At 55.0% G+C, this 24,490-nt stretch overlaps 1 protein-coding gene across 50 annotated transcripts in view; it reads right to left on the bottom strand.

The window, feature by feature from the left end:
* Positions 1-24,490, bottom strand: part of LOC130522885 (receptor-type tyrosine-protein phosphatase delta) — a 185,191-nt gene that overhangs the window by 52,480 nt on the left and 108,221 nt on the right. For all 50 annotated transcript variants that reach the window (XM_057027696.1, XM_057027713.1, XM_057027703.1 and 47 more), the window contains one exon: positions 1,754-1,951. In XM_057027696.1, coding sequence (XP_056883676.1) covers positions 1,754-1,868 — 115 coding nt within the window. In that variant the 5' untranslated portion in view covers positions 1,869-1,951. The remainder of the gene's footprint in view (positions 1-1,753; positions 1,952-24,490) is intronic.

Raw genomic sequence — 24,490 nt, 5'->3', positions numbered from 1 at the left:
CAGAGCGGAGGAAACCCACCCGAGCCGTTAGCATCCTGCTAGCATCCTGCTAGCATGTGCAGGCAGCAGATCTGCATGAGCATTTCTTGGTGGCTGCACTCTTTCCCCTTCGCTCACTGGGGACAATTACGTCCTTCTTTCAAGCTATCGCCAAGCTCAATTTGCCGCACAAATTATTTTCACAGCATTTCAAGTGTGTGTGTGTGTGTGTGTGTGTGTGTGTGTTTGGGGGGGGGCACAAAGGCAGGAGGTAAAAGACAACAACAATAAAGCAGCAAACCAAACGGAGCCGTCACGCCATTTGCTAGAATAATGTTTCACAGGTCTCTCTTGGAAACGGGTGCAGGAAGACCCAATTTGGCGTCCGGGGCCCTGTGATGGGATTTTTCCTTTGTGTTTTGTGAAGGGGGCAGTGTTGTGTAATGTTGGGGGGGGGGCAGAGGCAGACTGGTTCAGAGGCTGCTGCCATCTGTTGAGCAGCCAAATCAGCCATTTTCTGCTCCGGCCTGTGTCACATCTTTCACCTCGTCGGCAGCCGGAGGCGGATTCGGGGGGGGGGGGGTTGTAAGGTGATCTAGTGACTCCGAACTTTGTGGAAAAAGTTCCGTGGTCACAAAAATACCAGAAGAAAAGGGGGAAAGGAAAGCAAAACTTTCCACATGAGCATTTATGATCGCCTGTCTCGTTCTGGTCGATGTAGTTTTTAGCCTGTGAGAACGAACTGGGGGAGGGAGGAGCCCTGTTGCCCCCCCCCCCCCGGCAGTGGCTGGGGGGGGGGGGGTGTTCTTCAAGTTGGCTCGATTTGATTCATCTCCTCTAAAAGCTGCTCGTTCAGTTAAGGTGACAAAGACGGTCAATCAGGGAGCAGCTACGCTAACGTCCGGGGCTAACACCCCCCGTTGAGCAGCTGTGACCAGGCAGCTACTGCACCGACCCGGCACAGCTGTCGGGGGGGGGGGGGGGGGCTGAGCAGCTGCGGCCAGACGGCTAACGTAGGGAGATAAACGAGTGCGGAGGCGTCGGGAGTCGCAGGCTGAGTAAACGTGCGCGGGTCCGCGCCACGTTCGAGTGCGTCCGGAAGGTTTCGGACTGAGCACGGAGCGCCGCGAATGCTAACGTTGGTCGACAGATCGCGGGAACATTTCTCTAGCACGACGCTGAAAATCTCGCCCATCAATTCGACTTTGTGCGTCCGGCTGCCGGACGACCTTGGCTGAGCGAGCCGCTCCCTCGCAGATAGTCGGCCCAACTGGGGGGATTTCAGGGAGCCATAAAACTCTGATCATCCCTCCGCGACTCCGGGAGCTAATGATTCATGGATGGGAGTGCAGGAGCGAGGAGGAGGAGGAGGAGGAGGAGGAGGAGGAGGAGGAGGTGATGCGGTGCAGGGCCGCCGCTCAATGAGGTCTGAAAACGGCTGTCACGCGTCGGCGAGCAGGTGTCTGATGTCAAGTAACTCAATTCCAATGACGCCTCATCTGGAGCCCCTCGACTCCGAGTCATGGGAACGTGTCCGTGACGTTTGTGCTGAGTCGGACGGACGGACGGAACTCCGCAGGCGATCGGAACAATAACCGCGTCTCCCGTCAGCCCATCGGGCTGCACTCACTTAGCACTGTTAGCGCCAACGCTAACAGTGCTGCTGGCCATCAACAGGTGATGCTAATTTGTAGCGTGCGGTTCCAGAGAGGTTCTGTTGGGTCGGTGTTCCCCGGGGTTCCGGCATGCTTGTGCGGAGGGACAGTCCACTTACTTTCAGCGTCGGCGAGGTGGCCGAGCAGACCCAGGACGAGCAGCAGCAGCAGCAGCGGCGGCGGCGGCGGCGTGGGCCTGGCTCTGCGCATGGTGGGACAGCTTGGCACCAGCATGCCTTGGCAGCCTCGGTGGAACTGGCTCACAGAGCCCTGTGAGTCAGTCTGGTCCGATTTCTCAGATGCAGAGTATTCACAGCCTAGATGAAGGAGGAGAGGGAGGAAGGAGGGAGGGAGGAAGGAGGGATGGAGGGAGAGAGAGGGAGGAAGTGAGTGAAACAAAGCTGTTTGCTTCCTCTGGTTTTATCTGTCCCTGCACATTTGTGACACCCCCCCACACAGCTGACAGAGGAGAGGAAGCCTGATGTGCTCGCAGGGTACGTTCTGACACTTCTCTAAATGGAAGAGTCACTTCACACAAGGCGAGTGCACACGTGCACGAGGGGGGGGGGGGGGGGGGCGCTAGAGCGAGCGAGGAGAGGCGGCACATGAAAGGGCGGGCTAATAAGATTCTGCCTCCACAGCGCCAATTAAACACGCTGCGTTTTGAGTCTTCCTCAGATCAGCGACGGGATCTGTTTCCCCTCCGTTGCACGTCGGAATAATCGGGAAATATTCCCGAACGCTGGCGGCGCTTTCATCGCCCTTAAATCGGGGAGCTTAAGTCAATTTGCGATAAACTCCGGCGCGGATCGGGCTAAAGGCGGCGGGAGGCCACTTCGCCACCGCCGGGCCGTCTGAGAACTTCCACAAATCTGCGAGACAAAGTGTCGCGTGCACGTTCCGGCCTGTTATCAAAGGGCCACCGGAAAAATCAATGGGATACGCTGAGCTAGTATTAGCCGCAGAACGGCTCTATCCCTTGTCATCCATTTGCTTAAGTCGGAGCTTGATCCTCGGTGATGGATGCTCTGCGGTCGTCTTCGCCTCATAACACAGCTCCTGGCTAATCCAACCCCGAGTGTGCGTCGGCGTGCGCGTGCGCCTTTGTGACATACTGTACAGCTGGTTAGCCTGCTAGCTTGTCTGTCAGCATTGTTCTGCCGTTGTGAGCCCTGGAGGCGGAGCCGCTCTGGGTACCGTGACATTTCAGCGGCGTGAGATCAGATTGCCGGATTTTCTTCGAAGATCCCGTCATTTTACAAACCGTTGATGCCTTCGTGAGACGTATTTTTCGTATCGTTTATTTTTTTTAGCCGTAGCTTGTCTCAACCTGCTGAAGCTAACAAGCTCGCAATGTTGCCGGCAGCTTAATTAGCTCTTTGCTCCCTTAAAAACGACCTGAATCACTCTTCAGTTCAGCGGGCCGTCCTCCGATGATGTTCGTGGGCGGGTGCAGTCAGGGTGTAGCAATGCTAACGCTAAAATGTGTATGCCGAGAAGCTAACCCATAGGTTCCTCTGTTTTGCCTCCAAACACACACACACACACACACATTATCTGTATGTTGTGCAACCAGAGCAACGACCTCCAGGCCGCGCCGTCAACAGGAAGTACGCGTCTAATCTGCTACAACTGCTAGCAACACCTTTAGTTCGTGAAATCTGTCCCATTTGTTGCTAATTTTAATCTTTATTTACAGCAGAGGAGGCCGCAGTCTTTAGATTTACTGCACAGTTACACAAAATTCTCATTTTCCTCGATAAATGGCGGTCGAAATAAAAGGAGGCGTCACGCTCGCCGCCGTCGCCGCGGCGCCGTGCTCGGCGGCTTCCCACCGAACACTTATTAAAACAGAAAGAAAAGAAGAAAAACAATCTTGTCTTTCTTCCTGAGCCCCTGGTGGTATTATTGTGTTCCCATTCAGCGGCGCTTCATTCAGAGGAGTTTGCTGCTGATAGCGATCGTGCATTATTAAACAAAGCCTGACAACACGCGCGGTGTTAATTAGAAAAAAAGAAAAGGAGCGTGGGGGCGCGGGGGGGGGGGGGGAGGAGGAGGCTGGCGAGCTGTCGCCTCTTTCTCTCTGTCTCTGCGATCTTTATCGTTAGCATGGGTGTTTGTGTTCTCTATTCTCATTTCAGCCTCTGTGTTTGGTCTCTATTCAGCAGCTTTATTAAGGGGGGGGGGGGTATCTGGTAGTTTATGCACAGATAAACTTATGGACTAATCAGAAGCTTCACCAGAAACTTTTCCCGCAATGGCGAAGTGGGCGGTATCTTCCAAACAATCAGGAATTTGGGGGAGGAGCCAGCGCCGCTAGCTTACCCCACCAGCTGGCTAGAGGAGAGTTAGCTTGACTTTTGACGCAGCATCGACCTCAGAAGGAATCGGTTCATCCTTGTGTTTGTGCCTCGCGCCGGATAAACAAGTGATAAATGAGCAGAGATGCTAGCATGAAGTAGGCTAATCCTGTGTGTTTTCTGAGCATCGATCCTTCACCCCTGCCCCCCCCCCCGCCCTGTCTTTTACTTCCGTAGCATCGCTTTCTGAAGCTAAAGCTAAGCTAGCCCCTGCAGCACAGCGTCCGTATCAAAGAATCTGACAAATCCACATCACAGGGGCCTCGTTTGCTTTGCTTATTTGCCCCTAAAAGCGTCAACTGTGTTTTCAGACGTTTGACATTCACACCCAGAAACCCCCGCTGATCCCTGACAAGTAAACGTTGCCAAACCGCGGCCGATGTCTGCGGCTACATCATGTTTTTTCCTACGCAAACAAGCAGTGAGCCGATTAGCTCCGCTGACACTCGTCCGCCGGTCACGATTCCGTCTCCTTCCCGCGTCACTCACAAATCAGGCTCGCTGTACGATGTTTACTCCCCTCAGCCGCCGCTGAAATGCTAGCCGCAGCACATCGCCGCGCGGCATCGACCTCTTAGAAGCGGCTCCGCTTTGAAGTGCAGAGGTCAAAGAGGAGTGGTGGAGGGTTTGTGACGAGCAAAGTTGGATCCTCCTGAGAGTTGGGCCCACCCAGACATGACCTTGACCACTCCAGTCTGTGAAGTGAGCACCGGCTTGCTAGCATCCATGCTAGCTCTTCTTAACGTTTCTCCCTTCAGCTGCTTCTCTGGTTTCCCAGCAGCTGCTGGTTCAGGCGGATGGTCCCCACAGTGTGAGACCCTGACCTGCAGTCCAGTGACTGATTATCCCGCCGCCCTGTTGTGCTGCTCCCTGAAAGCGGCGGCGACACACAGCGCTAACGAACACAAACACACACAAGGTTACGGCGCAATTGGGTACACCCCGGGGGCAAAGGGGCAAATAACCACAACAACAAATTTCATCCGAGTGGCCACATCGGGACCTCCTGCTGACGTTCTGCCGCGCTCTAATGGACGGCGCTAATGTCTTTCCAATGTACAGCAGATAGCGGCGTTAGCTGTTGGGTGTTTAGCGGCGCTGGTCCCCGTGGGGGCGGCTGCACGTGTGCTTGACTCGGGCTTGACCTCGCACGTCAGCATTTATTGCTGGGAAAGCTTTTCCAAACCAGATGATTCTGAAGCAGTGACACGTTAACAAGCTAGCATTAGCTAGCATTAGCTTGCGCTGGCGTTAGGCTGTGGTTTCCAGTATTTTCCAGAACATTAAGGTTCCGGCTGTCCAAACACAGCTTCATACGGAGTTGTGAGATGTAAGATGGGCTATTTATGGAATTCCAGTTCTCCGTGATGGGATATCGATGATGAACGCGTGATATTTTCTGGGGTGTTGCTGGTTATTCTGCTGCAGATTTACGCGCACCTTAATGCGATCAGATGGTAATCTTAGCTAGGAGGTTGCTAGCGACACTTGTTCGTTGCGGAACGCTAACGGATTGCCAACATTTGAGGAACGTGATGGAAAAAAACCTGCTGCATTTTGTGATGTAGGAAACGGGAGCACTGTGAGGTGGGGGGGGGGGTGCTCACTGTAGGGTGGAGAGGAGGAGCGACGGAGGCGAGAGGGAGGGAGGAGCGCGGATGTGCCTCGCCGCCAACTTTTCTCCGACACGTCGAGTCCGTTCGTACCCGAGAGGGAACGCCGGAGCGTCTCAAGGTGTAACGATCTACGGGGACGAGGAGACACGTGAGCTGGCGTCCGCATCGAATCTGGGAGATGCGGCGTAAAAACACGACTCCTACACAAGCGCAGTGTCCCGATCCAACAACCCCCCCCCCACACACACACACACACACACACACACACACACCGTGGGAGGATGAATAATCTCGCTTGTGGGAGGCGGCGAGGGCGACAGAGAGAAGGGCGTTCCCAGCCTTGAACACACGGAACGCCACTCGCCAACACGGCAGAGGACCCGGGGACGCGTTAACCACGAAATCGCATCAGCACGAATGGCACAAGTCAACAGCCCTTATCGGCGCGCGCACAATCGACCACCTCGACCACCGTTGCCTCGGCGACATTGGCGCGGCTTTTGCGCTGTAGCTAAGCCGTTTGCTATGTAAATGCGCTACTTAGGCGTACGTGAAGGATGTTCGGAGGCGCTGGGAGCATACATGCTCCACTCATCGGGCAGCAAAATAATTAAAACGCCAAGTGCCTCCCATTATTTAAATGCTAATTTGCCTCCCCGAGCTAAAATGTAATGCTACATTACTGTTGTGCAGGAAGGCAGCAGTGGGTGGGTTTTCTGTCAGCCGCGCGTGCTAAAGATGATGCTAATATTTACAGCAGGGCACTTGACATTTGGCCCCGACGCAAATTCCTTATCTGTTCGAGTTTCAAGGTCCGCTGGAGAGCTAACGCGAGCTAATAAATGCTAAACGACGGATGTTAGCCGGCCCACTCGGATGCGGAGAGGGGACAAGCTCGGCTTTAAACCGACAACCTTCCCGTGTCTTTGCGCGAAGGCGGCTGGAACCGGTGTTTGGCTGCGACTCGGCGTTCGATAAGCCGTCTGAGTCAACGACTGAGAGGCGGCGGCGAAGCAGGAGCTTATCAAAGCTTCCTGAATGAGAATCCGCCGGCCCCAACGGGGAGGCCGGCGGGACCCGAATATGATGGCAGATACGAGACGTCTTTGCTGAACACACAGAAGTGAAATTGTGTTGTGTCTCCGGCTTCATCGGCGTCCCGATAAGAGCGGCCTCGTCGGGACGCCGATGCTCTGCGACGCGCGGTTCGGGGGGAAAAGCGTGCTTAATATTTTAGCTAACCTCTATTTTAGCGAGGCCTCTTTGATCGGCGTCGGTGTTGCCGAGAGATTAAGCTCTCGCTCTCTCCAGCGGCTGCTGGTGCGGCCGCGGCGAGCCGGCGCGCCGCCCCGAGGCGACGGCGACAATTCCCCCTTTGTCGTTTCACGGAGACGAATGTTTGGCGTCGCTAGCGTTAGCAGCCCGGCCGCGGCGCTACGAGACGTTTTACTGCGCGGCGGGAACACAACAAATGGGCACTTATCGGCGGGCTCGTTTTGAAGATTGAAATTTAAATCAGCGCCGCACAAAAGCCGGCGCAGGAAATCAAAGCCGGTCCGTCAACGCCGCCGTTGAGCCAAGCGCGGCGGTTGACATTTGGAAGTGAATTTTCCCTTCCTCCGCCTGTGTTGCCGATACTGCCAGCTTGGAAAAACCTGCACATAAGCCCACGTTACACAAATCGCATTCACTGCTCCTGCTCCCCCCCCCCTCAAAAATCCGCCCCCGAACGCTCACAAACATAATTAAGACGCTGTCATTCTGACATCGCTGTCTCCGGCGCTGTCAGCCGGCCTCACCGGGAGTCGCTGTTGACTGACTGCCTGGGTGTTCCTGAGCTTTAACCGCCGTGGAGGGGGCACTGATGACAGGAAGTGGAGTGCCGGCGGTGCCCCCCCCCCCCCCCCCCCCCGTCTGCCCGGGTGTCATCAGAATGAGATAGGGCCCAGGAGCCGGGGGATTAGAGGCTGCATAATTACCCATTCACAGGCCATAATTGAGCATTTCATTAGGAGACTTTTGCAGAGGAGGGCACCGCAGAGACCCCCCCCCCCCCCCCCCCGCCCGCCCCCCCCCCCCCCCACCGCCAAAAACCGCGAGCCGCTTTGATTCCAGGCCTGAATTATTCCTGACTTCAGTCCGGTTGCCTCTGACTCCCCTCCCTGCTGACTGCTTTTGACAACTGGATCAAGCAAACATCTGTAGCTCGGGAAGCGAGCGGCTTCCGCGCCGCCACGGACGGATTCGTGCCGTTTTCGTGCTCCAGTTGCTCCACTTGCTATTTTTGGGCAACTTTGTCAAAAACCCTGTCCAGAACTCACAGTGGTGGAAACTGATGATAAAAGCAAAAACGACTACAAAGTTAAAACATCCCTGTGAGCTGATTGAAGCCTTTTGAAAGGATTTTTTTTTTTTTTTCACACACGAAACTGGAAAATGTCCCCTAGCCGAACGACAAAGGATTAATTCCAGGTACGGAACTTTCCCGATGCCCTGGAACGTCCACCTGGAGCTCTGCAGCCTCGCCTCTGAGACGGGAAACAAAACGGGACTCTCTTAGCTATAGCGCCCCCTCTGGGCGGCTGCAGGCGCCTTTGCGATCCCTGAACCGGCCCGGGCGCCCAGCTCCTTTGGCCACCCCCCCCCCCCCCCCGGCCCCGCAGAACACCCGCGGACGTGGACTCGGGCACGTCCCGGATCTTTCGTCATCACAAACAATTCAATCAACGGCGTTCCGGACCCGGATAATTTGCTGATGACAAATCTGACCTGATTTCCACGACCCAGCAGGCCGTGACTCCCCCCCCCCCCTCCCCCCCCCTCGGTGGGATCACTGGGGACTTTGGCGAAGTTGCTGGCAGTCGCCTCACACATGATTGACTTGTTTGCTAAACGGCTATCAACTGGAGTGGCAACGCTGGCTGGCGGCTTTGGGAGACTTTGGGGCAGACACCAGCTGCTGACTGCCACAGATAAACGCTCCCTCCTCCTGGGGACTCGGATGAGCTCGGCGGCGGTGGCGTGGGGGGGGGGGGTCCGCTCAGAGACGCTCGGGGCTGCGATGACACCGAGGCTTCATGAGCGAGTCGGTGTCTTTCTGGCCACGGTGCCGTTATTCTCCTGTGACACGATGGAGGTGGAAAAGGTTCCTGCAGCAGCGAGGAAATGAAGCAGGAATCTTTTACATGACAGGTGGGAAATCTGCCCGTTACTCACCCCTGCAGAACCGGGACCAGACACCAGCGCCCAGGCAAACCAGACCTGGACTCACGTTGCCATGGGAATGGTGTCGGTACCTGGTACCTGACCAGACTTGATTATTTGATGTTCAGAGGGAAAACAAACGCAAGAGTCATTTGTCAAATTACTGGATCGTTCTGAGATAACAGGAGGGAAACAGCGCTGCTTCTGCAGCTCTGGAAGCTCTGGCGGTGGTGGAGCCGGTGCGAGGGGTGACCTGGAGTGGGTCACGTCAGACCAGATGCTGATCCGTATCGCCCACCGCTGCCGGGGAGACATCCGTCTCGATTTCTGCTGAGCGCCGAAAAAGGTGGCAGCAGAAAGGGATGAAGAGAGGGATGAAAACGGGTCCGATAAGCCGGGAATCGGAGGAAAAGATCAGTGGTCAGTGTGGCCCCAACGTGCCCCTAAAGTGGCCCCAATGTTGCCCTAAAGTGGCCCCAAATGTGGCCCCATGTTGCCCCAATGTGGCCCTAATGTGGCCCTTAAGTGGCCATAATATGGCCCCAATGTGGCCCTAAAGTGGCCCCAATGTGGCCCTCAAGTGGCCCTAAGGTGCCCCCAATGTGGCCCTAAAGTGGCCCCAATGTGGCTCTAAAGTGGCCCCAATGTGGCCCTAAAGTGGCCCTAATGTGCCCCAATGTGGCCCCAAGTGGCCATAATATGGCCCCAATGTAGCCCTAAAGTGGCCCTAATATGGCCCCGATGTGGCCCTAAAGTGGCCTTAAGTGGCCATAATATGGCCCCAATGTGGCCCTAAAGTGGCCCCAATTGGCCCCAATGAGACCCTAAAGTGGCCCCAATTGGCCCTAAAGTGGCCCCAATATGGCCCTCAAGTGGCCCCAAAGTGCCCTAAAGTGGCCCCATTGTAGCCCTATTGTGGCCCTAATGTGGCCGTGAAGGAGGAGCTTCAGCTTCATCTCATGACCACGAACTGCGGCGGCTAGCATTAGCATTCCTGCCACCTGCTTGGCGCCTTTACCGGCGCGTTCTCGTGCGCCCACTTATGCAGATATGATTAACAGTCAAATGCACTTCCAGTGACGCAGCGTGCGCTCGCTCACGCGTCTGAGTGCCATAACAGCCCAATGAAATATACGGAGATTAGAGGTGTCGCATTACTCCACAGCCTGATGATAAATACGCAGTTAGCGCCGTCGTTAATCTTGCGCTCCCTCCTGCAGAAGCCAGAGGAGAGCTGGCGCTCGCCGGATGGAGCCGCAGCTGCGGGGGCGTGGCGCCATGGCCCCGCCCCCTTTCCAGCAGGTCCCGACGGTTAAAAAGAGGAGCGGGAACCCAGAGACACGCGCCACTGCCAGACCCGGGATCGGTCACGAGTCTCAGGTTGCCTCCTGGAATTCCACCAGAGGTGTTGGCTGATGTCACCCAGGGAACAGCGGGACGGTGCGGCTGGTTGGGATCCCACATCAGCTCCACTCCTTCATCCCGGTCCAGGAACTGGTCCGGTTGTTGCGTCCCTCTCTCCCCCAAACTACCAGAACAGCAACGCGATGACTTCCACGACTTCCAGTCGCACACGGGGACTATTGTGCACGAGGGGCGCCAGTATAAACTGATATTTCACAGCAAGATGTCTGATTGGCTCTTGAGGGGGCCGTAAAGACTCGGTGCCTCTGTTCTGGGCCGGCCCGGGAGGGGCTCCTGAAATTAGGCGCTGAAAGCGACCCTCCATCACAGGGACTCGCCTATAAACTGATCCGAAATTTGAGGACGCGCTCCGCACCAAAACTGCCGCACCCGGACGGCTATTGCGCGTGGAGCCAATCGCGCTGCTGCTTTTTTATGGAATTTTTTCATTCCCCCCCCCACAACACACACCCGAATCGCTCGGCGCTCCATAAAAAGCTGGCAAGCCCGATTGAGGCGACCATCGTGGCGGCTCGGCGCAGAAATAAACTCGTTTTACTGCCGCAAACAAAAAGACGTGACCTGGAAAGGTCGTATTTTCTGCCGGGATAATGACTGTGTTTCAGAATCCGGTGGCGGTGTGAACTCTAATTACCCGTCTGGGGCCACCGGCCGACATCGGACTCAAACACTTCGGATTGGATCGGCTCCAGGTTTCTCCGGCGTCTGGTGAAAAGGCCTCGACTGGGCCGTTCCGTGGCGTTCCCGATCCCGTCACATTCCGTCCCCGGGAGCTGCCACCAAACAGAACCAAGACCGGCCCAAACGTGAGCCCTCACGGGGGAGCGTGCGGGATATTTTTCTGAGAAAATGTCCTTTGACTTTCCCATTTTATATGATTCCATTATCCACACTCTGCAGAACCGGCTTCCATTTAACTTAATCACTGTGACACTCATTTCTCATAAATATGCAAATACAACTGAGGCGTGCCGAGAACAAAGGCGACTTTAGGCGACGGCGCTTCCCAGCTCCTCACGTGCACCTTCCCAAACCCGCACGTTTCCATTTCCATAAATGAAGTTTCCAGGTTGTCGCCGCCGCGTGCTCGCTGTGTGGCGGCGGCTCTCCCGGCGAAGGCTCGCTTCCACTTCTGTCGAGTGGTTCTGTTTCCACTGTGGTCGGAGCTGAAGCCCAGGAGGGGGGGGGGGGGGCAGAAAACCACCCCTGCAATCCTAATGGAAGTAATATCCCAAGAATAGCAGGGGCCGACTGCGTTATATAGCCGGGAATATAAATTTCCGCCCGGGTCCTTTGTCCCGCGAGGCGACTGACTCACTAGTAAAACAGTCCTGAGACGCGAAGGCGACGTTGGGTTTGTGAGGGAGATTTGCGCGTTTTTCCCCCATCGTGCATTCCAGTGGTGTTCCCAACGCTTCCTGGGCCAACAAAAAAGCAGCCAGGAGTTCGCTCGTCCGCCCGACCGCGGCCGCCCCCTGAGACGGGCCTCCATCTCGTTCCTGTCGGTGTTGTCTCGCCCCTGCTCGCGTTCCCGCTGAGCTACTTAATCCCTGTTGTGTGTGTGTGTGTGTGTGGGGGGGGGCAGCCCTTGTGGACCAACAGCTGGGATCTATGTGCCCCCCACCGCTGCAGTGCTCTCCTCTCACCACCCACTCCCTCTGCCTCTCGCCGCCCTCCCGGGTCAGCCCTCTGACGGCTAATAAAAGAAGCGGCCCTTGACTGAACAGCTGGGGTCCCTGTGATCTAACTCGGCAAGTGGGTTGGCTTTTCCTCGGAGTGGAAGCGAGGAGGCAAACACGGAGGAGAAGAGGGGGATTGGGATAAATGAGGGGGAACGCAGACGTCCCAGCGCGTTGGTTAGGGGAGGAAAAGAGCTCGGAGTGTTGTCCGTTTCTTTTCAGGGCCTAACCAGATAATCAATAGGAGAGGGAAACAGCATTCAAGCTAGCTCTGAGAAATACTCCGGCTGCCAAGCCGGGCTGTTTGTGCCGTTTTTCCCTGGCGCTGTTTGACACCTCCTCAGACACATGAAAGAATCCACTTGGAACGCCGTTCAAAGCCGACGCACGCGGCCGCAAAAGTGGCGTCCGGGGGGTCGCGTCCTGACCCGGTGCAGCCGCGAGCGTGGCGGTAAATGTTAGCGGGCGGCCGCAGTTTGAGCGTGAGAGAGTTCTGCTGTTTGCACGCCGCTGTTTTAATCCGCTGGCAAATACACAAACGCCGGGTTCGAAAGAATGAAACAGTCAAAGTTCCGAGCGGCCAAAGTGGCCGGCTCACGCCAGAGTAATATAAACAAACAGAGGACGGCGTGACGGCAGGGGAGGCCGCCAGGATTATTTTAGATATCGACCCTGCTTTGAATCTAAATTCCTTTGGTCCTTTGAGACGGCTTTGATGCTCCTCCGCTCGCAAACAGGCTAACTGGAGGTCTCGAACATTCCAGGGCTGGTAGCCGCGGAGTAGCGCCGCAGTGGCCTCAGACCGCCACGCTTAAACTGTGTGGGACCTAAATAGCCACGCGTGACCCGCCGCTCTCTTATCACGCCGCCGTTCCAGAGATATCTGGGCTAATTTTGCATGTGCGGACAAGCCTGCGCCTAGCGGGAGGAGGATGAATGACGTCTCCAGATGCTCCCAGCTGGCTGCTGCCCAGCGAGGCTCGTACATTTCTGCCTGCCTAATTAGAGCACACACACACACACACACACACACACACACCACACACACACACACACACGCACCATCGACCCCTCCTCGCCACTCAGTTCCCACTGTTTCAGTGGCTTTATGGCAGGAAGAACATATGCCCCCCCGGTGTTTTACGCAGGACACACATGCTGACAGCTAAACAAACAAGCAGGGGCTTAATTACCTCATGAGGGGGGGTCAGGGGTCAAGGCTACTTTTGAGTCACCAAATTTAAAAAGATTGTAGCCCTGGGAGACGCAGTGATCTGCAGGTTGTGCGGTTTGGCTCTCGACCCTGTGTAGAGGGGTGAGTCACAGCGGCGCTGAGTCACGGCGAGCGGCGGAGGTGACGCTAGCGCGCTCGTCGGTGCTCGAGCGGCGGGTCTCAGGGACAACGAGCGCCACGCGTTCTACCATCGACGTGAACTGCTCCGCTTCCAGTTTTCCTTTCGGTGCGTTCTTTGTTTCGGCCGTGGACGCGGCCGCCCTTTGACCCTTTCTTTGAGCTGTCAAATGGCAACGCGGCGCTCTGGCAGCGGCGTCCCCTCGCCACTTCCTGCCAGCCTGTCAGCACCGGCCTGTGAGGCATCTCCTCCCTCCCTCCCTCCCACCTTCGGGGGAGTCATTATGCTGAAACGCTCTTCAAACAAATTGCTAAAATGAATCACCCTGTGGAAACAAATCAATCCCAGATCGACTCGGCCACAGTGCCGATTCGATTGCAAATAAAGAGGGGGCGGGGCTTCACCGGTCACGTGGGTTCGAGTGAGCGCCGAATCAGAACGTGGAGCAGCAGGGGGAGGAGAGACGGGCCCCGAGGTCCCGTGCGGAGACCTTTGGGTCAAAAGGACAAACGACGGCACGGACAGACGTCAAATGTCATCGGCATCAAGCCTGACAAGCTCCGGCTCGGCTATCGCATGCTAGCATTAGCCTGGGGCGGCGCCAACGCCTCTCTGTGACGAGCAGCGCCTCCGGAGGTTGTGCAAAATGGCTTCCGCCAAGCCAACACATTAGCACGAGTCAGTGACTCTGCTTCCCCCCCCCCCTCTCGGAGGATGAGCCATCTGTGAGTGACAGCGGGGCCTCCGCCATTACTCCTAATGCAGCAAACAAATCTGCCGTTTTTGCATTTTGAGGGTCCTCCCGCGCGCGTATCGCCACCGGCGAGGCTGCTCGCTGTCACCAGAGACATCAAGCGTGCTGTGATGTATACGCTTCCCCGTCTCATTCATCTCGCCGACTCCGGGCTCTCTCATAAGCATCAGTCAAGCAGCAGGACAAAATAAATCCTCATTTTCACCGGTGAACGTGCGGCAGACAAAAATCCAATACTCGGGAGAGTGCTTGGAGGGGGGGTGGGGGGTGTGGGGTGTGGGGCATTTGGGAATAAATCAATATCGGGCCATTTACCATCATTTTCCAGCATCATTGAATATCTGTCAAACCATTTATTTGAGAGTCTGGACAGCGCAGCCAAATCATTTTCGAAAGAACTTTCTCTACATCCAAAACAAATAATGAATAACGCCCCGATCGATACGGCGAGCTTCATCCCGCTCTCAGGCCCGACTGGTGTCTGGCACACGGCCCGCTTGTTTTTCCATTCCCTGATATTCTATTCACTCCCTTTGTTCTGCTCCGTATCAGGCTAAATGCTAGCAAAGAGCGCCGCAGACCCTGAATGGTGCACATACAACGTGTTTGGCACCGTGCGCAGTTTATATCTTTATGGAGAATAGCGACGCCTCGCTGCGTCCTGCCAGCGCCATTGACTCGCATCTCTCCCGAAAAGACAAACAAACCCATTTAAGCAGACTGGTGCGACTGTTGGGCGTACAAAGGCTCAGCAGTGGGATTTAAAAAAGAGCATCCGGCAGCCTTGATCAGCACCTCTCAAAGAGCCTTTGCATCTCAATGGAATCAGACTTGGCAGCGTGGCGTCAGCCCCAATCTCCCCCCGCCGTTCCACCCGGCGCGGCTGCATAAGATCTCGAGAGCTCGTCGGGGTTAAAGGTCAACTGTACTGACCCCCTCCAGGAGGCGGGGCCCCGTCTCCCTGGAGGAAAACAGACCGGTGGAAAAAATGGGCCGTTTCAGCAGGACGCTAGAAGAGTCGCTGGGAGAGAAAGTTCCGCGCGGAGCTTTTGGCGATGCACCTCGGAGGGTGCTAGCAACCCCCCACCCCCACTTCCAGGGTGTCTCACCTACATGAAACTGGGCCTTCCCTGTCTGCCCAAGCGTGACGGAGCAGCCCCCGACCCAGCTGACTCCACCGTCTGAAGGCTGCCTCCTGGGTCACGACCCCGGTGTGACATACCAGCGGATGAGCGGGGGAGGGGGGGGGGGTATTGATTACCGATAAGCTCATTACAAACTAAGAGCAAGGCCTCCCCGCACAGACGGAACTATTTGTACCTGTCAGAAGCAGAGCTTAGCGGTGGGAGTCTTTCGCTGAGCGGGTTAAGTCATTTGACCTTTTGAACTCATGTTTGGCTAACGGGTTTAGCTCGGTGGCAGCTCCGTGAGTTTAATGTCAGCCTCAGTGAATCAGCGGAGCCTAAAGGGGGTCGTTAAATCAAGACAGATGAGGACATCTTTTATTTCCGTCGCTCTCGTGTTTGCCAGGGACACCAGAAGGTTCCCGGGATGGCACCAACCAAATAGTTTTCTCCACATCTGAACTGGATTCGGGGGATTCCTGGCGGGTGGGAGTCCGGCGTCCCCATTCATCACTGATAAAGTGTCACGCCGCCGCCCCTTATGACGCCTCTCCAGGCCCTGAAAGGATGTGCCTGAAGATGGAGATAGCGAGCGAGGACGTAGATTACTGCCGTTATCGGGGCGATGCCATTAATAAGGTCCCGTGTAGCCCCGTGTCCCGAGCCTCGCCGCTCTGTGTTATCGTGGACTACGAGGGACGGCGCCGGGAAATACGGCGCTGCTGGGACGGAGGGCAAGAATGGGGAGAAATGTCACGGGGCCGCGGTGTCAGAGTGGTTAATCGAAAATAATGGCGGGCAATTTATAGTTGCCATCCCGAGCAGCGGCGGAAGTACTGATGCAGGAGATCGAATTTTAATGCGCGCGTTCCATCACGCCTTACAGGACGCCACGCGAGAAATACGGTCAGAGGTTATCGGCGAGCAATAAGAGGTGCCGCTGTTTTTGCCGCCTTTGTTTGCCCGTCTGGTAAAGGGGGGGGGGGGGGTTCCACCTGCAGCCACTGATTTATTAAAGGGAGGATGGGAGATGCTAATGCAGGATTCCTGCCGTCTTCTCAGACCACAGGGAACCGCGGAATCACGCATTTTCCTCGGCCCATCCGGCCCGCCGGAGGAACCGCCGAGTCCCCCGGCGCCGGTTGATCGGGCCGAACCCGCCGCTTTGGTTTGCAAATTCTTTTGTTTGTCCTGCCGCTGCAAAGTGGATGCAAATCCTGGAGACGCTCCAGCGGCCCGGCGTGGGAGCGCACGTGTGTGCGGAGGGCGGTTCCACATGGGTGCTCGGGCCCGGCACATAGAGCAGAACTTTACATTCAGGTACAGATCAGCTGCGAGTCCTCGAGGTTAACACCCTCATTAAGCTCTAAAGGTCTCGTTGGTTCTTCCAGCTGGGAGCACAAACACGGAATAACCTCCCGCTGCCGTAAGAGGCAGAAATCAACGGCGATAGAATTCCCCTTTCAGACCCCGCCGCTTCCTGCATTCACGCCTGACGTCAGGGCCCTTAATGAAGACGGCGCGGCTCAGCGCCGCCGCCCTCCCCGCGCCGCCAGTCGACTTTACTTCAGCGCTTCCACGGCTCGCTTTATTTCACTGCGGCTTTAATGAGGGTCGTTTGGAATAATAGGCTTCCCATTGAATGGCGGCATCTGCATCCACACAGCTTTAACTGAGTGAGCTAATTTTCCAGGATAATCACCTCTCCCGCTGCGTTGCTTTATGCTGGGATGCTGTAGGTTTTTAGCATCAGATTTAATGAAGTCAAAAATTACCTCCAGGCTTCCGCTGAGGTCGGATGTGTCGCCGGTGTTTGTGCCTGCGAGAATCACGGCATTAGTCTCGTTTCTACAGTTAATTTAACTGGAGTGGAAACGCCTTTCGTTCCTGTCAGCAGCCCGCCAACAAATCCAAATGTGCCACATACATTCGGCCGGATTTCACGCCGCTGCGGAGACGGGAGAGAAGCCGCAAACGCTTTTTCCACCTTTCCCAGAGCAAACGGGACATTCCGGTTGGGCGGCCGGGTAATGAAGTCCGCCGGGACGGGGAGACACGCAGTTTAAGGATGATGTGCGTTTCCTCTCTCGCCGTCTCTCCTGTTCTCCGCTTTTGTCTCGGCGCGTTGGTGCTGTCACGGACGACACCGGCTCTGCGGCGTCACGCCGTCCCTGCAGATGGCAGGAAGACGGGCGCGCTGTGGAAAACGACGCGGGCCCGTTCTGACACGGCCCATCTCTCCGGAAAAAGGTCACAAACTGTGACAATGTCGTAACGTTCCACTCTTCTTTATTTAGCTCCCCGCTTACGTGTTAGCTAAAGACAAAAAGGCGGCGTGCCCTTTTACTGTCGAAAGGTTGCACTTGTTGGAGCCACGAGCGGCCGGAGCGCTTTATCGCCGCGGCTGCACATTTCTGCAGTTGGACAGCAGAGGAGTTGTCGGTAATTTGGCAACGTTTATGCGATTTCCCCCCCCCGCGGCTTCGTTGCACTCGAATTCACACGATAGCGAAATCAGAAAAAAAGTGGCGGTGGCGAGGGTTAACTCCCCGGTGATCTGTTCTGCAGGCTGGCAGGCCAAACGGAGGAGCGGGAAGACAATATGGCGAGCAGCAGGCGCCGGGCGTCCTTCTCGCTGCCTTGTGTTTAGCTTATCACAATAGACGGCCGGGAAGGGGTCCAAACGACGGCAGAGGGCGGGTGGACGCTCGGGGATTGTGTTTTCAAGGCTACCCAATGAACTTCTCTGCAACACCAAAAGGCCTTTGCACCTTTTTTATCTCCACAGGACGGCAACAGAGGGGGGAGGAGCCACGGGGTGCGTTTAAAAGCTCGGGGGCCCTTTTATTTCAATGCATATTAGCTTCCGTTTGTAGACACTTATTCAATTATAGTAATTGACAGTTTTAGCGGCCCTGAAGCAAAACATCAAATATGGAGGAGATTCAAACTGAGCCATTCCACTGGAAATGTAAATATTTGGCCACAGGTGAGCTGACAGTATTCAGGAAGGAATTAATGGGATGAAGCTCTGACAGCAGAACGCCGTCTCTATTTTCCACACGTGTGTAAACCTGCGGTAATTTATGACGGACGCAGCAAGAAAGGACGCTTGACCTTCCTAGAAATATCTGCTGTCCTGATCCTCAGGTCCATCGCAGATGCTGACATGGGAACCTGCTCTTTGTAGCCTAGCAAACACTGTCGTAGCCGTACAAGCTGCGGTAAAAGCCGAGTCCTCGGTTTTATTTTTCTAATCGACGGTAAAACCTGCCTGCTGCTGTCATCTACTTATATATATATCTAACCCCACGTTAGCCTCCGATGTCCCGGGACCTGATCCCAGGCTTAGTTGTAACTTTACGTCTCGCTACTCCAAACTTTCACCAATCTGAAAAGCGAGAAGGCCATGCCCGAACATTCCAGATTCCTCTCCCAAATTCTCCCTTTCACACACAGCGAAGGCACGGCGGTGTCCGATTACGGCGGTGCCCAAACGCTCTTGGAATGTTTCTTCGGGGTAGATCGACGAGAAAACACTTGCAAGGACAAAGCGGAGGTGGGCCGGAGATTAGCTTTGACGGGTCGAGTTACGACCCGGACTTTCCTGGAAGAGCAGGGAAATCGTGAGGAAAAGCGGATCGAGGGTTCATTTTAGGGTCGTTTGAGGGGGGCGGGGCCACAACGAGGACGCCCCAGAAAGCAACCCAACGCCTTTTCGACCGGGCAGGTTTCGCCGCGCGTTGCCCGTTTGGTCAAACTCTGACTGCGAACTATTTGCGGCGTCTTGAGCCGTTGCCGTTAGCTTGAAAGCCCGAGCTAAAACCGTCTCCCTATGTTTAACTGTTGCCCAGTCATCTCCCCGCGGATTCACGCGCATTCAGGTCCAAATATATTTAATCGCCCAATGGAAAGTTGCGTGGCGTTGCCTCGGTTGCTGATGGTGCGATAACCGGCGCGCTTCTAATTCTGGCATAAATCTGAAATATGCCGTCTGCCCCAGCAACCCCGGGTCCCTAAAGTAACGTAAACACTGCGATAATTCTATAAATACACGGTCGAGGTCATGAGCGCTGCAGTTTTCTGGCCGACTAAATATAAATAACGCTCGTCTTTGCAGCGCTATCTCTAATGGCGTGATGCAACGCGACGAAACCCCTCCGAGGAGGTTCCTGAAATATACATGAAAGCAGGAAGACGTCCCCGCTCTTCTCCGGCGGTGGTTTTTGGGGACACAAACACAACCTGCGTTTTTCTATCAAACACAAACCCAAAAAAGCAACCGGGCGGCTAAACGTCCATGAACGACCTCCTCTGCTCCGGCCACATTCCGGTATTTCCGCTCTTCTGAGCCGGGCTGAATTAAGCGCGACGTGGGAACGCTGTAAGACACATTAATGTCTAATACTCGCTCATTTTTTCCCACGCGGCGCTCCGGATCCCCCCGGGCTACTATTTGCTTTGCAAAATGCATGCATGAAATTCTTGAGACCGGCCTCCCCACGAGGGCCTAAATAATAGATTAGCCGCGCAGCATCCAGCCAGCGCTACAACCGCAGCTCCAACTGTCTGGCCTCATTAGCGAGTGAAGTGTAAAAGATAGCCAGCTGCTAGCCCAGGTGACGGTGCTGTGCTCTGGCCTCTGACAGCAGCGCCGCCCCCCCCCCCCCCGATGCACTTCAGCTTGTAATCTGCCGTAAAGCCGCTAAGCTGCCGCTGATGGTCCGTTTGGGAAGTTGGAGACTCGGCTCCAAGTTTTTTTATTTGGAAAAAGTGGGGAAATGGTTAGTTTGTGCGGGTCGGACTCAAAGGTGACCGAAGCCATTTCCGCCTGCTATACGTACCCCCCCCCCTCCCTTTAGCCCCTCCCTTTGTCTCTTTTCCTTTCTCTCTCCGTGTCTGCTTCCAAATGGCAGTCATTATACAGGACATGAAAAGTCACTTTAGTTCCGCCTGGCTTCTTCAAAGCACCAGGCTATAATTGCAGATCGAGCCGAGCGAGAACGCCGGGGTTACACCGAATTTAAAGGTTGCCTCCTAATCTCGCGGCCGCGCGGCCGTGTCATTTTGGACCACAAGCAAATAGGAATCGTCAGAAAGATGCTAAGTGGTAGTTCGCGGAGTCGTACGGAAACACGGACGGAGGGAACGACGGCACAAATTGGGGAAACACTTCCAAATTATGAAAAATCCACAGCTATTAAATGCATTCCTCATTCGTGAAATTGCTATCTGGCCACGTCACTGCACACTCTAATGGAATGTTCTGCTCTGCGCCAGGCACACGGCTAAAAACTTGCTCACCTTTGTCCTCTGGTTTGGTTTTATATATGACTTAGCTTCATGCTCACAAAGCCAGCGGGCTAACGCCGAGCTAACAGTTAGCGGTTAGCAAGTGTTGATCTTCGCAGATTCAAGGCTCGGCAGCCAATGTGGGCGCCCCTCCCTACATCCTGCAACCCCGTGTTAGCCGCAGCAGGTAGGGTAAGAGCCCTCGGTGAGAGCCTCAATCAAAGACACTTTGGTTCGGTTTGATGCTGCAGCTACAGAGCGTGTCTCAGTGTTAAATGTCGGTGTGAAGAGCTGAGGGATTCGGCCATTAAAACGTCTTTTAAGGTCACATCACGACTGGATAGTGCATCAAATAATGAGGCCCAGAGAGACGAACGCATCAGGTTTTCTGTAGGAAGCCTAATTTTGATGTCCTGAACCTCGTGTGGCCCTATTATTTCCTCCGTTCCTGGATGGTGGCGCCACGCTTTGTTTGACTGTGGATTTTGTGATTTTTTTTGGTACATAAGGAGAATGTATGGACTCAAAAAACCGGTCAAAGACAAAGTTGAAGCCAATTGCATTTTTTTCTAGTGTAAATGAGCCTTTGATCGGTTGTCCTGATCGATGGCATCAACACCTCTGGGGTGTTGTGATGTGTGTTGGCTCCTCCCACTCCGGCTCCTCAGCCCCTCCCCCGTCGTTTCTAAAGCCGTCATACTTTAAATTCAGTTCCTTCACATTTGCCGCGTCTGTTGTGGCATAATTTGACAGAGCCCTGTGACATGAATGCGCGGAGCCGACGGCCACTTCCACTTCGCCGTGCTTCCATTTCCTCGTTCCCTCACTTAGTCAAATGGTTTTGCTCTCAGCCTTTCAAAGAAAAAATGAAAATGCGCTGAAAGGAGGCAACGGGGAGGGCATGCAAAAGAAATGGTGTTTGGGTCGGTGTTGAGCTCTAAATTGGGAACGGTCCAATATGGAGGTCGAGCGCAGTGACCCCGATCCAGAGTCCCCATCTCACTGTCCTCACAGCTGGTTTCAGACATGTGGCATTCGTCATATCTGCTGAAACCCAATCTGCAAGCAGGGGCAGCTGCCTCGGGGGGGTGGTGCTCCCCCCCCCCTCCCCTTCCCTCCCCTCCCCCCACGCCGAGCCCGCCGGCAAAGAGCTACGTGTCCAAACACCTGAAATTATATTTCAGAATCAGAAGGTAAGAGCGGAAAAACTGTAAAATCCATCATCGATGGGAGGAGTTGGAAGCATAATGAGAGAGAGGCCACGCCCCCCTCCGTGCCCTCTTCACTGACAAACAGTATTTACGCCCCTGACAAGGTGATGGGCAGTAAAGGTGATCGCCGTCTGGGCGTGAAAGCGGGCGCCTTATTACCCCGAGCCCGTGGCGGCTTGAATATCAATAAAAAGTGCCAGCGTCCCGCTGCGTGTAAAACCAGTGCCCCGTGGCGGTGGGTTTTATCCGTCAACCCACCCTTGACGCTAGTTGTGCAGTGGTAGAGGTAGCAAGAGGAAACGCTTGCCAAGTAAATAAGTGAGTGGAGCGACGGAGCAGAGGAAAAGGCAGCGGACGGAGGCCAAAGTGAACCAAGGGTAAAGTCATGATCGCTTCATTATGCCGGCGTGCGGCTCAGCGTTGTGCGAAATCAGACCGCGTTTTCATTTGTCACAATGCATCAAGTCCGCCTCCCCGTGCGGCCCCAGACGCACAGACCTGCTGGGGAGCACGTACCGCGCCACGGAAGCTACACGTGTACACGCACCTCGCTGCCCTCCCTCCGCTTCGACCTCTACCAGTCACACTCTCCCTGCAGGCGCCGCCGACCAGCCAGCCGGTCAGCCAGCCGGCCGGTGGGCGGTGCCGCTGGAGAAGATGGAAGACGGCCGCAGGATTAGAGAGGACAGGTAGCGAGCGGCGTGGGTGCTAGCAGGACTCCGTGGACTGCATCTCAGAGCGGTGCCTGATACAGTGGGACCTCTACTTACGAACGTCTCTACATGCGAATTTTTCAGGTTACAAAACGTCTCAACGGGAAAATATTTCCTCTTGTTACTAAGGAAATTTCAGGATACGAAGGTCAAAATACGCTACCGCTGCTACTCGCAGCTCGCGGAGTTTAGCGAACGCAAACAGGCTTGTAGCTGCTCTGCCATTGGCTATTGCCTAGCATCTTCCTGTCATCCCATTGGCTAGGAGGGACGTCAATATGTACAAGTTTGTGTGCATCCCAGCGTCGCCTTCGTTTCACTTTTATTTACTGTGGGTGTTCGTATGTTTGTCCATTAGATGGCGTTGTTACCACAAGCGTTCACGTTCGTTGCTAGTAATGACGGCTAATGTAAGATTAGCCTGTAATAAAGTTCATTTTGTTCCTGGAGAGGCCTTGCACTGAATTCCTACATTTATTGTGCGGTAATCTAATTGTAACATGTCTTTGTTACATGTTTTGATGCATTTTTATGACTTATAAGAAAAATTATGTCCGAATTTTTGGGGACTTGGAACGGATTAGGGCATTTACATGGAAAACGCGTCTCTACTTATGTAATTTTGAGGTTACGAAGTAACTTCTAGAACGAATTAAATTCTTAAGTAGAGGTCCCGCTGTAATTGTCCACTCTGGTGATTCTGAGCTCGTAATTAAGGCCCCGGGTTTGGACTTCCTGGAGGCGGACTTGCCTTTTCTTATTTTTGTGGGGGTCTTAAAACAAACACGCCACGAAAAAAAAAAACGGAACCTGCTAGGAAGGCTAACGATAACGTAATCCTCCAGCGCAAGGCACAGCTGCGAACATCAGTCGGCTTCGAGTTTACCTGCATCTGCGGAGGAAGAAAAAGACACCTGGCGAGGTTCAGTTCTCAGAATCCCCCCCCCCCCCCAGAAACTGTCAGGCAGGCGATACCGCTTGCGACTGCGCTCCTGGCGAAACAAATGACGGTTAACGCAGATTAGCAGACTTCACTCCCTCCCAGCGCTCTGTGGAGCCTTGTATCATTTTTCAGGGTTTGTCCTTGTCTGCTGTGAACTGTTCCTCACCCACACAAAAACGCCGGTGAGTGACGCGGGCGAGCGGCGTTCCTCTTTTTCATTTCCTCTCAAACGTCAAATTACCTTTGGCAACATCGCAACGTGCCGTTTGATCGTTTCCGTGGACGACGGGAACGGGAGGGCGAGGGTCTGAGGGGGCAGGGCCGTCGTGGCCGCTGCCCTCGGCCGCCCCGGCCGCCACCCGCCTCCCGCGCTTTCCCCCTTTCAGCTCGCTGGCGTCGCAGCAGCAGATCGGGAATTGAAGGCGTCGACGGCGGCGCTGACCGCTGACTCGGTCAGGCGCTCCCGGGTTTGAGCCAGGAACCATAAACACAGCCATCCCGGGATGTGAACCTGGGACCTGGACCCACTGGTCCACCTCCAACCACAACATCACATGTGACTCAGAGCAAGCGAGGCTTCAGATTCAACCTCAGAGTCAGCTGGCGTGAAACCGAGAACACATGAGCGCCTGATTATAATCACAGAAGCATGTTGACAGGTACCACCCCCCCCCACCCCCCACCCCCCCCAACTCCGTGACTCCAGCTCCCCTCTGCTGCATTCTCTGTGCCTGGAGAGAACGAGTCCCCTAGTGGCCACAGCGCCACATTACAGCTCCAGAGGAGCCGTCCAGGTCCGCGTTCACCTGAGTGACTGACGGCATCTCAGATATTGAGTTGCCTTGTTGGTATTATGAAGGGCGGAGAGGGGGGGGGGGGGGGGGGGTCCGAACTGAGTTCCAAAAATAACGACGAGACGATCTCTGGAGAGTTGAAGGCAAGTTCTTTGAAATACCCACTCGCGAACATTCAGCTGGAATCGCGTGTCAAACTGTCTCCAAAGGTCAGGACTAGTGGAACAACCGCGGTTATTTTAAGAACCAAAATCTACATTTTTGCCAACGAAATCGACAGGACTCGGTCCGGAAACACACGGAGGGCTCCTCCATCTCAACCCTGACGCGCGTCGTGCTCACCTCTCCACCTGCGCGCTCACTAGTTGGGTCGTTCCACACGCAAAGGT

Source organism: Takifugu flavidus, chromosome 3, assembly GCF_003711565.1.
Source record: "Takifugu flavidus isolate HTHZ2018 chromosome 3, ASM371156v2, whole genome shotgun sequence".
Lineage (NCBI taxonomy): Eukaryota > Metazoa > Chordata > Actinopteri > Tetraodontiformes > Tetraodontidae > Takifugu > Takifugu flavidus.
This window is presented reverse-complemented; position numbering and strand designations above follow the sequence as displayed.